Source organism: Centruroides sculpturatus, unplaced genomic scaffold (genome assembly GCF_000671375.1).
Source record: "Centruroides sculpturatus isolate CEXI.00-Female unplaced genomic scaffold, Cexi_2.0 scaffold1497, whole genome shotgun sequence".
NCBI classification, from domain to species: domain Eukaryota; kingdom Metazoa; phylum Arthropoda; class Arachnida; order Scorpiones; family Buthidae; genus Centruroides; species Centruroides sculpturatus.
Genome location: NW_019385715.1, coordinates 54,614 through 68,708, shown reverse-complemented (window position 1 = coordinate 68,708; position 14,095 = coordinate 54,614). Strand labels below are relative to the sequence as shown.

The window sequence follows — 14,095 nt, the reverse complement described above, 5'->3', positions numbered from 1 at the left end:
TACATTTCGTGTGAAAGAAACATTTCTTATTCAACGGCGATTAAAATTATTTATATTAATGATGTCTCCAAAGTTCAACGAAGTTTTCGCAGAAAAATAACATCAGAAATCGTGGCCGCGGTTTGCTGAGCTGTTCCGCGACAAAAACAAGATTGAGCAACGGCGATGTCAAATGGTGCACACTCGGTAAGTAATCCTACAATTTTTTGTTTATAGCGTAGTTTATACGGATTATTTCCAAAAAAAATATACATATTTTGGAAATGTTGAGTCGGATTAATCTAGAATCGATTAATTTTATGGAAGAAAACTTTTCAAACAGCCGTAGTCCGTAAAGTGCATATGTGTCGGGCTGTGATTGGCAAGGACTCGTAAGAAATCGATTCATAAAGGACAGAATGTATCTACCGTCTTATAGGGGGGTCGACTGTACTAAAAATCATATCTTAATAAGAAAATAGTATATGTATATTGTTTTTCTAGAAACCACAATTTTATGATTTTCAGAAAATCCAGCAATTAGTTGCTTAACTTTTCTGGCTATTATGAGTTTTTTATTAAAATCTTTAATTAGTATAGAATCCTAACAATCTTATTTTTTCACATTACAATATTAGATCAGACAATTATTATATACATATCAATATAGCTATTATTTGTTACAATCTTTTAATCTGTTTTTAAAATAATTCAATTTAATGTTAAAATTTTATATATAAACCAATATTACTTACATTAAAAAATACTATAGTAGGGACACAATTAACATTGAATTTTTCTGCAATATCTGCTAATGCTTCAGCTTCAACCTATAAAATTTAAGATATTTAAATTATATAACAGATTTAATAATTTCAAGCTTAATTCTAAATTATTAAATCTATGTTATAGCAACAATAATAATTATTGTTACTCATTACAGAAAGCAGAAAGTAGAATTTTAATTTCTAGGTGTAGGAAACTTAATGCATCGCTTAGACAATCTGCCTACCTATTCACTTATAAATTCATGATTTTATCATGATATTTAATATTACAAACTCCACTTTGAACTGGAATTTGTAATCACCATGACTGACACTTATATTCTTTTAACGATTTTATTAAGTGGTAATGAAACAAGTTGTATGATACCCCTATAAGGAATCTGATATAAACTGCATTTTTTAAACTGCATGGCTTAAATTAGACAGAAATGTGCTTTAAGAATTAGATTAAATCAAATACCAGAACATTTGCTGAGCTTACTGTACTTTAATATCCAAATGCTTTCAGCCCAATCTTTTAGGCCATCTTCAGGAAATTATCATTCCACAAACAAAGCTTTTGAACACTTGTAAAATTTAAAGTTTTCGAAAATTTTTAAAAAATTATTACATTAAATGGTTAAATATTAGATATATAATGTACTAGTAATTTGTTGTTTAACCAAAAAAATGTAAAAAAATACTATATCAACTATACACTAAATTAGTTAAAGCATAACTGCCATATTTTTACGGGTTTTTTAACTCTCATCTCTTTTTCTATTACGTATTTCCAGGCCGTTGGGAGAGCATTTGCATCTTTTGCATTTAAGCAATTATCATTCACTTTACCCTTATATATTTTTATCTTCTCCATACCTAACACAATCCTCAGCGAATGGACTGTCTTAACTATTCTCGCTTCATCCCATTTCACGTTTGCTCCTTCTGTTTGTGCCATAACTGCCAAAACTGTGTTATTATGCCCTTTATTCACGTCAAATTTGTGCTCTCTTAAACGTATTGCCAAGTTTCTTCTAGTAACACCAATATAATTTTTTGTCACTCCCAACTGCTGATTCTCAAAAGGAATTTTATAGACCCCTGCTTTATCTTGCATTGTTACTTCATCTTTATCATTTCTTAGCAGTCTTTGTTTGGTGCTCTTTTATACACCGTTTTCATGTTTTTATATCTACATAATTCTTCCATCACGCTCTCCACCCTCCTATTGTATGTGAACTTGTTGATTCTATCCCTCTTATTATCTCGTTTGCTTCCATGTTGTCTGTAACTCTTGATCAATCCTTCTATTGTGGTTGTTCCAAATCCTAAAGCTTTTGCCACTTTCTTAATTCTGCTTATCTCCCTAAGTCGATCTTGTATGTTAGTGCAATACAAGAACGCTCTTTAATAAGTGCCTTGAACGCCGATATCTTTTACCTAAACGGATCATTTGACCATGCTGGTATATATAGTGGCACAAGTGTGGGTTTTAAGTACACGGCTGTTTGTATACTGCCCATTTTAAACCTTATACTAATGTCAAGAAAATGTAGATGCATATGGCTTTTTTGTTCAAGCTTTATCCTTAACCCATGACAATTGTTATTTATCACACTGAAAAATTCTTCAATCCTTCATTCGTCCTTCCAAATTATTAACATGTCATTCACATATCTCTTGTAGAATATAATGTCCTCTCCGCATGTTCCTAGGACATCCTTTTCCAGTTGATGCACTACCAACTCACATAAGAGTCGTGACATGGGACTTCCCATCAGGACCCCTTTCTTCTGTTTGTAAGTTACTCCATCGAATCCAAAAAATGAATGGAAGCACATCAAATCAGCCAGCTTATTTAAGTCCTCCATATATGCCAATAACCCTGGATTATGCCAAATCATAAATTCAATAAGGGCATTGAAGCAAGAAATTAGATTCGTGTGCTTTAAGAAATTCAGAAAAGTCAAAATTTGATTTATTTTTTCTGATAGATACTAAAAATTGTCATCATAGCAAGAATTTGGATACTGGAGTATTGCTGTATGTGGTTTCTACAAATAAATCCCCTTAACTGTACTAAAAATTGTTTAAAACCTTAATTTTTGAATATGATTTTGAACCAATTATTTGGTATTAGTCACTGCTAGTTTTAAATTAGTTTTGATGTGTCTGTTAGCCGATTTCTTGTTTACAGTTTACTAAATTTTTACTAGGTTGTAGAAACAACCTAGTAAAAATTTAGTAAACAGAATTTTTGAATGCAGCCCAGGGGCCACAGGTTGACCATCTCTACTCTAAATAATCAAATTTCAGCTTCAAAAGTTCAAAAAATAGTTGCAAATGCCAAACCACTTCTACTTCTACTGTATCTTCTACTGTATCTTAAAGAAAATAAGAATACAGTAGAGCGTCGATTTTCCGAAACGTCAATCATCCGAAAGAATTCCAGTCGGCAAATTTAAATTTTCACCAGTGCTGTGGTGCTTCAATCTTTGGCTATGTCTTGGGCTACTCAAATATTTTACGATCTTGATACTAAATTAACATCTGAAGTATAATCTTTTATTGTTTTTATATTTTTCAATATATTTATTTCGTTTGTACAAAATAAAAAAATAATTTTTAACGATACAATAGTCTTTGTTAGGCTTAACATCAACGAAAATTCAATGCGAAGCGACACGCAATAGATAAAAATTTTAACATCGGATACGTTAAACTGGTTATCCGAAATATCAGTTATACGAACAACCCCAGTCCCCAATTGATTCGGAAAGTCGACGCTCTACTGTATTCTTTTTTATGATAATAAAAAATTGCAACTGAGTTTGAGTTTTTCAAGACATCAAACTATACAAAGCATACTGGAGGAAAATGGTTTCAGGAAGATCCCCTGCCAAAAGTTACCTCAACATCTATCCATATAACAAACAGTTAAATGATAGCTTTTATGAAGTGCTTATGTTGTACTGGAGGAATATTATATTTAAATGATAAAACAAGTTTTTCATTTCATAACATTGATAAAAAAAAAAAGCTATGGTTAAAGATAACATCAACCTGCTGAAGTTTGAAAAATTTCCATCTGAAGCTATATATACTGTACACTATAATCTCCAAGAAGTTTGTCTGCTATTCAGAGGTATATGCCAACAGCCATATTGTATTTTAACCTGGTCATTATAAAGTGAAGAATACGATGATTTACAAAAACAACAAATTTGTGTTAGGAATGTAAATATACCGAAAAATATATGTAGCATATAAAATTAAAATATACATACAGTTTATTTATTTAAGATTTTTTCAGCTGTAAACATCTCATTTTAATTGAATCTCATTCAAATGTCGAGTTATGAAGGCAATTTGCTATCCCACTTCAAGGGGGTGGCAAATATATTTGGAATTGTTACATTTATAATATCATTTATGATCTAAGCAACTAATAAAAAGTGATACAGGGATTTTTCTGCTTTGTAGTTATCAAGTAGGTGCAATTTTTCAAACAATTTTGCTTTTTTCAGTAACTGATTTATTAAAAATTACACCTTAGCCACCACAAAGTTTTAAAATAGTTAAAAAAAAAAAAAACAGCATTTGTTTGGTGAAAGTTCAAAGCTTGTGTTATGAAGGCAATTGCCAATCACTTTGAAGTGTATGAAGATATTCGGTTTTCTCACATTTAGGATGTCATTTATGGTCGTAAGTTTCTTTTTCATTATTACTATACTACAGTTCTTGTCAAATGAAACTTCAAAAAGTTTATAGTTTTTGGTGTCATAAGTTTAATTCCAACAATAAGACAGAAGTTTAACAACATTATTAATGCACAATGATAAATGGTGATTGATAACTTAACCAGATTAAACTTCTCTAACAGATAAAGAATATTGTTCGACTTCTTATAACCTGCCCTCTTCCCTATTCCTATTTTAAGCCAGTCTTTATTTCATGCCTATGATCAAAATTCATCATCTGAAAGAGTATTTGAACCAACTCTTTGTTTGTTTTAAAATATTTTGTACATAATTAATTCTTTCAGAATATTGAAGGCAGGACTTTACATTTTTGTAAGGTTGGTTATGGACAATGGCATTTGCTATTTAGAGTTAAATATAATAGCTGTCCTATTTGAAGGGTCTGGAGATTGTAAAAAATTTCTGTTAAATATAGGTACCTGCTATTTGCAAGTGTCCATTAATGGAGGTTTTGAATAGACATGTACTGTACATGTCTATTCAAAATATTATCCAGAATAATATTTAAATTGATGTCCATAGTTACAAATGTATAGGATTTACTGAAGTTTGGCATCAGTCGCCTTCAAAGTAAACCCCCTTCCTACAATGGCACAGCCCTTCCCTTGTTCCCATCACACTGATCAATACAATGATCCTTCCATTGTTGGAAACATTTATGGAAGTCTTTGGGGATGGCCATCAGTGCCTCCATCAAATTCTGCTTAATATCTGTGACAGCAACAAATAGGCAGATGCAGTATCTGCAATACGAGGGCTGTTCGGAAAGTTCGCGGCCTTGCCTATATGTGGCGCTGCGATCAATTTAATTTTTGGCGGGAATAATTCAGCCATCTTTGCTAAAGATACGATACCAATTTCCGTTTGATTTGTCAAAAAGTTTTGCCACGACAGCTTAGCAGATAGTCAATGTGCACATGCTTTGTCAAAAATGGAGAAGACGGAGACTCGTGCAGTCATAAAATACCTGACGAAAAAAGGGTTGACCCCATCTCAAATCAAAGCTGACATGGATGAAGTTTTAGGAGAGTCTGCTCCTTCGTACACCACTGTGAAAAAATGGACAGCCCTTTTTAAATCTGGCAGAGAAAGTGTGGAAGATGACCCTCGCAGCGGACGGCCGTCAACTGCTGTCACTGAAGAAAACATCGACAAAGTTCACGATTTGTTATTAGCAGATCGCCGTTTGAAAACGCGTGAGATAGCTGAGACAACAGGCATCTCTGTCGACCGAGTGCACCACATCTAACCGAAAATTTGGGTATGACGAAGGTCTCAGCAAGTTGGGTGCCGCATCTGCTGACCGCTGAGCAAAGACGTGTTCGCACTTTGATGTCAAAGGAGTGTTTGGACTTCTACAAGAAAAACCCACGGGATTTCTTGGTCGGTTTGTGACTACTGACGAAACGTGGATCCATTACTACACTCCTGAAACAAAAGAACAGTCGAAGCAATGGAAACACCACAGTTCGCCACCACCAAAGAAGGCAAAGACAGTTCCATCAGCGGGTAAAATGATGGCCTCGGTTTTTTGGGATGCTAAAGGCATCATCTTTATTAACTACCTAGAAAGAGGAGAGACCATTAATGCTGTCTATTACTGTGAACTTTTGGAAAAACTGAAGAAAGAAATCGAAGAAAAGAGGCCACACTTGAAGAAGAAAAAAGTTCTGTTCCACCACGATAATGCACCTGCACATTCCGCCAGAATCACTGAGCAAAAGATAAACGAACTTCGCTTCCAATTAGTTCCACATCCACCGTACTCACCTGATTTGGCCCCCAGTGACTTCCACTTTTTTCCAAACCTAAAAAAATTCTTGGCTGGAAAGAGATTCCACTCAAATGACGAAGTCATCTCTGAAGTGAACGAGTATTTTGCACACCTTGACAAATCGACCTATTGTGATGGCATAAAAAAGCTAGAACATCGCTGGAATAAGTGCATTGCTAACAGAGGAGATTACATTGATTTTTCTATGTGAGGCCGCGAACTTTCCGAACAGCCCTCGTATTTCACATTTTGCAAGAAATTGTTGTACAGATAATGCTGTGTGAGCAGGTGTATTGTTGTTGTGCAGACACATTTGCAGTTTTCCACTTCTCTAGTTTTCTTCTGAATGATCTTTCCCACAAGCATCTCAGAATCTTAATGTAGAATTCTTTTGCAATTCTTTGCCCTGATGGAACATATTCATGGATATAAGCATCACCTTGTTTTTCTGTGCACCTGGCATGTCTTCTTTGGTCAGTGCTGAGAAACTCTTCATTATGAGGATTACTGTTTTTTCTCTGGATCTTATCAATACACTCATAACTCATCACCTGTGATAAGGCATTTTAAAAATTGTTGATTGTCACATGAACACTCAAACAAATCAGAGGAAATCATCTGGAAGTCTTCACATTACTCCTCTGTTAGTAGACATGACACAAACTTTAGAAATGAATTTTTGGTAAAATGTAATCACAGTAACCCACCAAAATTCAAACCTCATCAGCAATCTCCCATACAATGAATCAATGATCACTTTGGAAAACATTTCCAACCTTGTCAACTGTATCTTCATTCTACAGTACATATACAGTTGAGTCAGCCAGCAAGCTATTGTCTTTGTACTACCAGACCAATCTAGATATACTTTTTGAACAAGCCATGTATATAGTAGCCTATTGACATATATGCAATGTTCTCCTTTTGGAAATGGCTATCCTAAACAGAACCTGGGTAATTCTGTAATTCCAGAAATGTTTGGGTCAAACTCAAATGTCTGGTAACCTACTATTTCTCTCTTTGATGATTATAAATTTAATAAAAATAAAAAATTTTAGTGTCAAAAAATATTTGAATTAACAAAAAAGTGTGTGATTATTAATACACTGATTTCCCTAACTCTGAAAATTCCTTCTGTGTACTCAGACTACATTGTTTTATACCTCAGGCTATCCTTACATTTCTATATTCAACAATTGACTCAACAGTAAATTTTCCATTGAACGATCTGATATTATGTTTTGTAGAAAAAAGAAACGTTTCTGTTGAAAGGGCACTTTTCATGATGGGCGACTTAATTAATTAAGAAGGTAACGATTGTGACTGTTTTGCTAAATAATTAAAGTAACTCACTTAACCATTATTCGAATAAATCCTTTTATTCAAGTGAACCCTTATCTGTATCATTTTTTTGTATACTGGGTCTTTCTTTAATAATTTGAATTTCTTGAATATTTATATCATTAGGAAAACTTACAGGAGGGCCAAATATCAGTCATATTCAATTTTGGACAAATTCGTGGAGGTGTTTTGTTTATGAAAAAAAGCTTAATATTTCAATATTCACTAAATTATTCAACATAACTGTGCAATCACATGTTTTATGATATACAGATCATTCATTAATCTGTTCGAAAAGCAAATGGATAGCTTCTATAAGCAAAATTTACTTTTTTATAGAAGCCGCCATGTTAGTTTATTGAATACTCAACAGTCAGGTTGTTGAGACCATTGAGTTCAACAGTGAAACAGCGCTGATGTCACTGGTCTGAATGGAGGACTCAATGGTTCATTTAGAAACGTTGTTTTCTCACCATTGTGTCAACCATTGAATTTAGAAACGTATAGTATAAGGGAAACTTGTGTAGAAAAAATGGTCAAACAACTTTTCCAATGGATGATTTCATCTTTAATGGATTAGGCCAATTTCCTGCTTAGAGAATTATTAAATTAACTGAATTCTTTTTTCATTTAAAACCAAAACCACTTTACTAGTTTTTTAAGAACTGTTCATTTTCACTTCAAATTTAATGTCAATACATCTTTATTCTGTTTCATTTCCATGCAGTTAAATTAAAACTGTTAATAACTGCACCTTTTAATTAAGTAACTTGAAAAGATAAAATAAAACCATTACAGGCATTAGATATAAAATTTATCTTCAAATGCTTAATGATGTGTTTACAGATCCAAAACAGTACTATTTGAGTTATTATGTTTCAAAGTTATCTTCAAAGCTTTAAATCAGTGTTTCTCAACCTCTAACGAATCATCGCCCCCTTCAATAAAACTGTTACGTGGTACCGCCACCTTCACTACAAAATTCCAATGCCAAGGGACAAGGCTAACACCACATTCGTACTGCATCGAATAGACTAGCAACTAGTATAATGTTATTTGTTTAATTACTGTACGATATAACGAATAAAATATCTAATTATTCTTAATATAATGTTTTACTATATCGCTCAGAAAATTGTTTTTCGCACCCCAAAATATAAATTGTTACTAATTGCCCCTTGAACACAGAAAAGCGCCTACATGGGGGCAATATTGCCCCTGTTGAGAAACACTGCTTTAAATTGTACAGCAAAAACAGAAAACAGTTTTGATAAAATGGCTATTAATTTTCCAGAATGTTCTAATTTAAATTCAGACCAAATGCAGTATAAATTAAGTGATTATGAAAAAATACCAGAAACAATTTATAAAAATTATCAATACAAATAACATATATATATTAATTAAGTTCATTACATCAAAACTTAAAATTAGTCGTAAAGTANGGAGGACGTTGTTCTGACAGAACAACGGTCTTAAAATGGCATCCAAACCAGGTTGAGGTTAATAGGCCTAGGGTTCTCTACAATTACAATGCTATTAATTACTTCTGAAAAATCATAAAGAAGACAGAAAAGCAATCGACATTGGACAGATTCTTTAATTAATTAATTAACCCCCACAAACGGAAAAAACATGACTAATAAAAATGCAAGACCGTGTATATATGTATTTTTATTATTACATATAAATAAACGTAATAAGAAAGTGTAGTCTATATTTTTTATTTTTTGGAGGTCTCCAGAACGAATTAATAAAATTCCCATAGAAACCTATGGTAAATCGATAATCGGATAACGAACAAAGTCTTGGAACGGATTATGTTCGTTAACCGATTACCCACTGTAGTATATATGTATTAATTAAGTTCATTACATCAAAACTTAAAATTAGTCGTAAAGTAATCTTTACATATTAAATATCTTAGTTATAAATGAAAGGATCATTTCATGGCATTACCTTAATAAATTTTACATCTTTATACTGATTATCATTACTTAATTCCTCCATAACATCGTCCATTTGTCGGCATTGTGGAGCCCATTCGGCCCAAAAATGAGTTACAATCAAAAGCCTGCGAAAATAAAAAGATAATAAAATATATTGTGATGAAATTAATGACTTCGTACTACTAAACAGAAATATTTACACGTCCGAATTGATGCATTTATCAAATTCTTCGGCAGTTTTAATATCTGTAAGAACCATCGTGACTAACTATCATCAACAATTAGAAAGCTTGCGTGCTTGCTTCCCGCCCTCTGGTGGCGTAGTAGTTAGCTATTTCGCCTAGTGTTGCCAACTCCTAATATCAGTTTAGCAGAGTCGATAGATACACAGTACTAGTCCTTGCGCTGCCAATAGCTCTAATATGCTACTAACTGGTCTAATAAATATTTCTGCCACTTCGAGTGCTTCGATCGCGCGTTGTCCGAAGTTTCGCTGGAGCATAGAGAGAGTCAGCTGTACAGATTCGAAATTCTTTTAATATATGACAATTTCTCGTTTTAACTCAGATATTTCTTTTGTGTTTTTTAAAGAACTGCTTATAAATACTATTTTAATCCGGTTTTGAACATTATTTATTCGTAAATGTAAGGTGACCAAGTTTTTTACAATGAAAAGGAAGAGACTAATAAATTGAAGAAAAAATATCGTAAATAAAAAAACATTTTATTCATTGCAATAATAATACACTATAATAATCTCTACTGCATGCATAGGTGCCACGCCATGTTTCGATAAGAAGTAAACAAAGCCATTTGCGTGCTCTCTCTCTCTCTCAAGGTCTCCCGTGCGAAGAACATGCGTCTCATAATTGCATCTCGTCGCACTGTACAGAGCCTTGATGAATCGTCATGTTACTAAATACAAACACGTCATATCACATCACACGCAACGGATCAGTTCGGCATTGATTGAATACGGAAATTTACAGATTAGTCTTCAAATATCAAAGAGGAAGACATGTAGGAGGACACTTTTCGAGGGAGAACAGAACTTACGGAAGGAGGACTGTCCTCCATAAAGGAGGATATTTACTAAGGTGTCCTCCATAAAGGAGGACACCTTAGTAAATGTCGTTAATATTTATATTTCTATTAACTGTCACTTTCACAATTTTAGACTTTAAATTGATTAAACTGTTTTTTGCTTACAATTTGTGTTTAATTTTTTATATTTATCGGAATTTTCGTTGAAGGGAAGAAAACGTAGTCAAAAAATTTATAGTTAAGCCTGTATATACGTTATTAATATCGAATGTCTTCTGGATTCCCGAGAACACTCTGAATCAGTTAGAAAAGGGAATGATGAGAATTACATAATCTAATTATGGAAATGTATAGAAATGTTAAACCATGTGTTGCCATAGGATAGATTTAGTGTTACAAAAAAAAAAATAGGATTTAGGGTGGCTTTGGAGTTTATCAAAGTTAAGCACATAACTTTTTTTTATTTATTAATATTAGGTAAATTATTGTAGTTTGCAGTGAGAAAAGAGTTATGACATATGTTATTCACAATTTATATTGTGTTTATTAATGAGATAGAGAGAGATTAAATTTGAGCCAAAAAAGTTAAGAACACTTAGAGAGGAGATTAAGTCAGTAGATTTAGTTCCTGAATTTCAAATATACTGTTAGAGAAAAAAGAGGAAATCCAACTATTTAGACAACATATTCAACATACTGTATTTACAGACACATAATAACTTAGAGATGGTTAGAGAATGATGAGTTAGAGATTGACAAATAACATAGGTAAATGTAGGACGGCAAAAGTTCAGACAGTATTATTAGTGATTAGAGATGACATGGAGACTAAAAGAGACATCAGTGGCGTGCCGTCATTGGAAGCGGTGGATGCGCCGCTTCCCATGCATTTTCTAAAAAATAAATACATATTAATTTTAATTATATGAAAATCATCGCACAATATTTTATTATAACCGCATTATGTATCTTATTACAAATTTCTATACTACACGTGAAAAAAAAAATAAGATTGCTATTGTATATTCGAATATTAGTGGCGGAGTGGAAGCGCTGTATTGTCAGCATCCAAAAAGCCAGATTCGCGCATGCGCTTTACAGAACACAACCTCACCCGGTTTAGCTGGTGGAAGCCTAGGACCTCGGGTGGATGCAACACGTATACCGCATCCAATTCTATCCGGGACCGGTTCTGGGGTGTTAGCCGCCTGCCCGCTAGGTATTTGGACGCCCTCGCCCGATTACGTGAATCGCGAGTAGATTTATAACTTAACCCGACCGATAAGAATTTACTGGTATGTTTTTATGATAGTTCTGTATAGTTGACAGGAGTTTTAAAAAAATCCATTAAAATATTTGATATTTTTATTCCGCTCTCCGATTTTATATTATTCACGGATTTCAATGTTAAACCAGTGATATTATGATTTCGTATATCCCATCTAGGGGATGTAGAAAAAACGTGTACAATTCTTGTATAATGTTAAAAAATTAACTGTTACTTTGACAGCGTCATTTACAACTAAATTAATGAATGAGAGAGATGCACCAGGTACAGAAAAAGCTCTAGAATTTATTTTCCTTGCATTTACGATTTATATATCCGTTTGTCATAAAAATTTATCTTTCCACTTTTTTCCGAAGAATACAAATATTCGAGTACAAAGTAACTGGTTTCGACTTATTTCTACTTAAGAAGTAGTTAAATAATTAAGCGATTAGGGAATTGGGGACATAAACAAAACCCTGATTAGAGCCGAAATTTTACTTAAACAAAAGCCTAACCGAACCAATCTCTAGCCGAGTACAGTGGGACTGATTTCTTCGTATTATTAATGTAATAAAGGCAGAAATTTTTCCAGTTCAACGAGAGTGATCGAAAAGTTGTAAAATTTGGAAATTTCCGAGGACACTTGGTCCTAAAACGAATTAGTTAGAAAACAAACGACGGACAATCTATTAAGTTTAACATATTTAGATTTTTACAGCTATGGTGAGAAACGTTTAAAATCTACAACAGCCCTGTCGCGTTCTTTGAGATATACTAGTGATGCCACAAAAGAGGTATTTGACATTGACCGGGTATCGGCACCCCTGGGGATTTGTCAGTCCGCGTGTATGCACGCTTTGCACCATCTTCGATTCCATCCATTAGCCACTCATAGGGAGCTATTTGACTAAGTGCATTGTTTTAAGATTTAAAAAGTAAATAATATTTTATGTACGTTTCTTTACAAAGCTATATTTAATTATAATTTTCTTTAAAAGTATATTCGTACAATTGAAGAATATTTTGTACCAGGTATGTACCGGTACATCCACCACACATTTTATTTCACCGAGTAAGTTTTTATTATTTTATTTTTAATTGTAGCCCTTATATCGTGGCTAGCGATTCGGAATGTAATTGTGATATTAAAAATACATTTAGAAAAGTCTATGGTTTTTACTGGTTTATCGAATAAACGATACGAATGGACCCTAGACCATCACTAATGTGCAATTGACTGATTGTCCCTGGATATCGGCTTCTTACAGAAACAGCTACCCTATCATCAAATGTCACGGCGCGCCACCGAGAGACATGTTAGTGATATTTTAAACCTATATAAATAAAGGACAAATATAGTAGGCCATCCATAAATCTTCATTCATATTCTACTTTTGATAGTGCAGAATATTATATAAATTACCAAACTATGTAGAGCCGATGTAAGTGTCATGAGAAATGTAATTTCTCACCTCAAAAATACAAAACTATTTTATCCCAAATGCTATTTCTAACTAATCTAAATCAAGTAAAATTGTATAGCACACTTTANCTATGTAGAGCCGATGTAAGTGTCATGAGAAATGTAATTTCTCACCTCAAAAATACAAAACTATTTTATCCCAAATGCTATTTCTAACTAATCTAAATCAAGTAAAATTGTATAGCACACTTTATATAGTGTTAAAGTTAATAAATTATTTAAAAAATAGATTGTCTTTATCTGAATTAAATTTCTATGGCTATTTAAATGTAGGCTATCAGAGGATAAGCTACAGTTTTCCTAATTATATTGTCATACTATGTTATATTGTAATAAAACAAATCAGTACAATAAAAATTTATTTACTTATTTTACCATTACCTATTTATTAAACAGATATATTATACAAGAATATTATGCACAAAACTTTCATTCACAATATGTAGCAATATAACAGTTTTAAACATTAAAAAAGAGCTTCTTGTCTTGAAAATTGTTGAAACTAATATCTCATAGGGGAGATCGGGGCAAGATCGGCATGTTAAGCTTTACTTAAATTTTGTGTAATAAATACTGCAGTAAACTGAAAAAAAAGCTTTGCATATTGTCTATTGGAATGTTACCTTACTATAGAACTGGTTAAAATCAGTTTGGAAATAAAAATAATTAAAATAATTACAACTTTACAAGAAGAGAGAAATTGACGAAGTTGCCCCGGGTATAG

At 32.9% G+C, this 14,095-nt stretch overlaps 1 protein-coding gene across 1 annotated transcript in view; it reads right to left on the bottom strand.

Annotated features, from left to right (window-relative positions):
* The window catches only part of LOC111641470 (glutaredoxin-3-like), a 31,331-nt gene extending 21,416 nt beyond the window's left edge, over positions 1 to 9,915 (bottom strand). Inside the window, exons 1-3 of the mRNA XM_023387641.1 lie at positions 9,775 to 9,915; positions 9,585 to 9,699; positions 728 to 809 (exon numbers count right to left, since the gene is read on the bottom strand). Of these exons, the coding sequence (XP_023243409.1) occupies positions 728 to 809; positions 9,585 to 9,699; positions 9,775 to 9,833 (256 nt within the window). The 5' untranslated portion in view covers positions 9,834 to 9,915. The remainder of the gene's footprint in view (positions 1 to 727; positions 810 to 9,584; positions 9,700 to 9,774) is intronic.
* Positions 9,916 to 14,095: the final 4,180 nt, after the last annotated feature.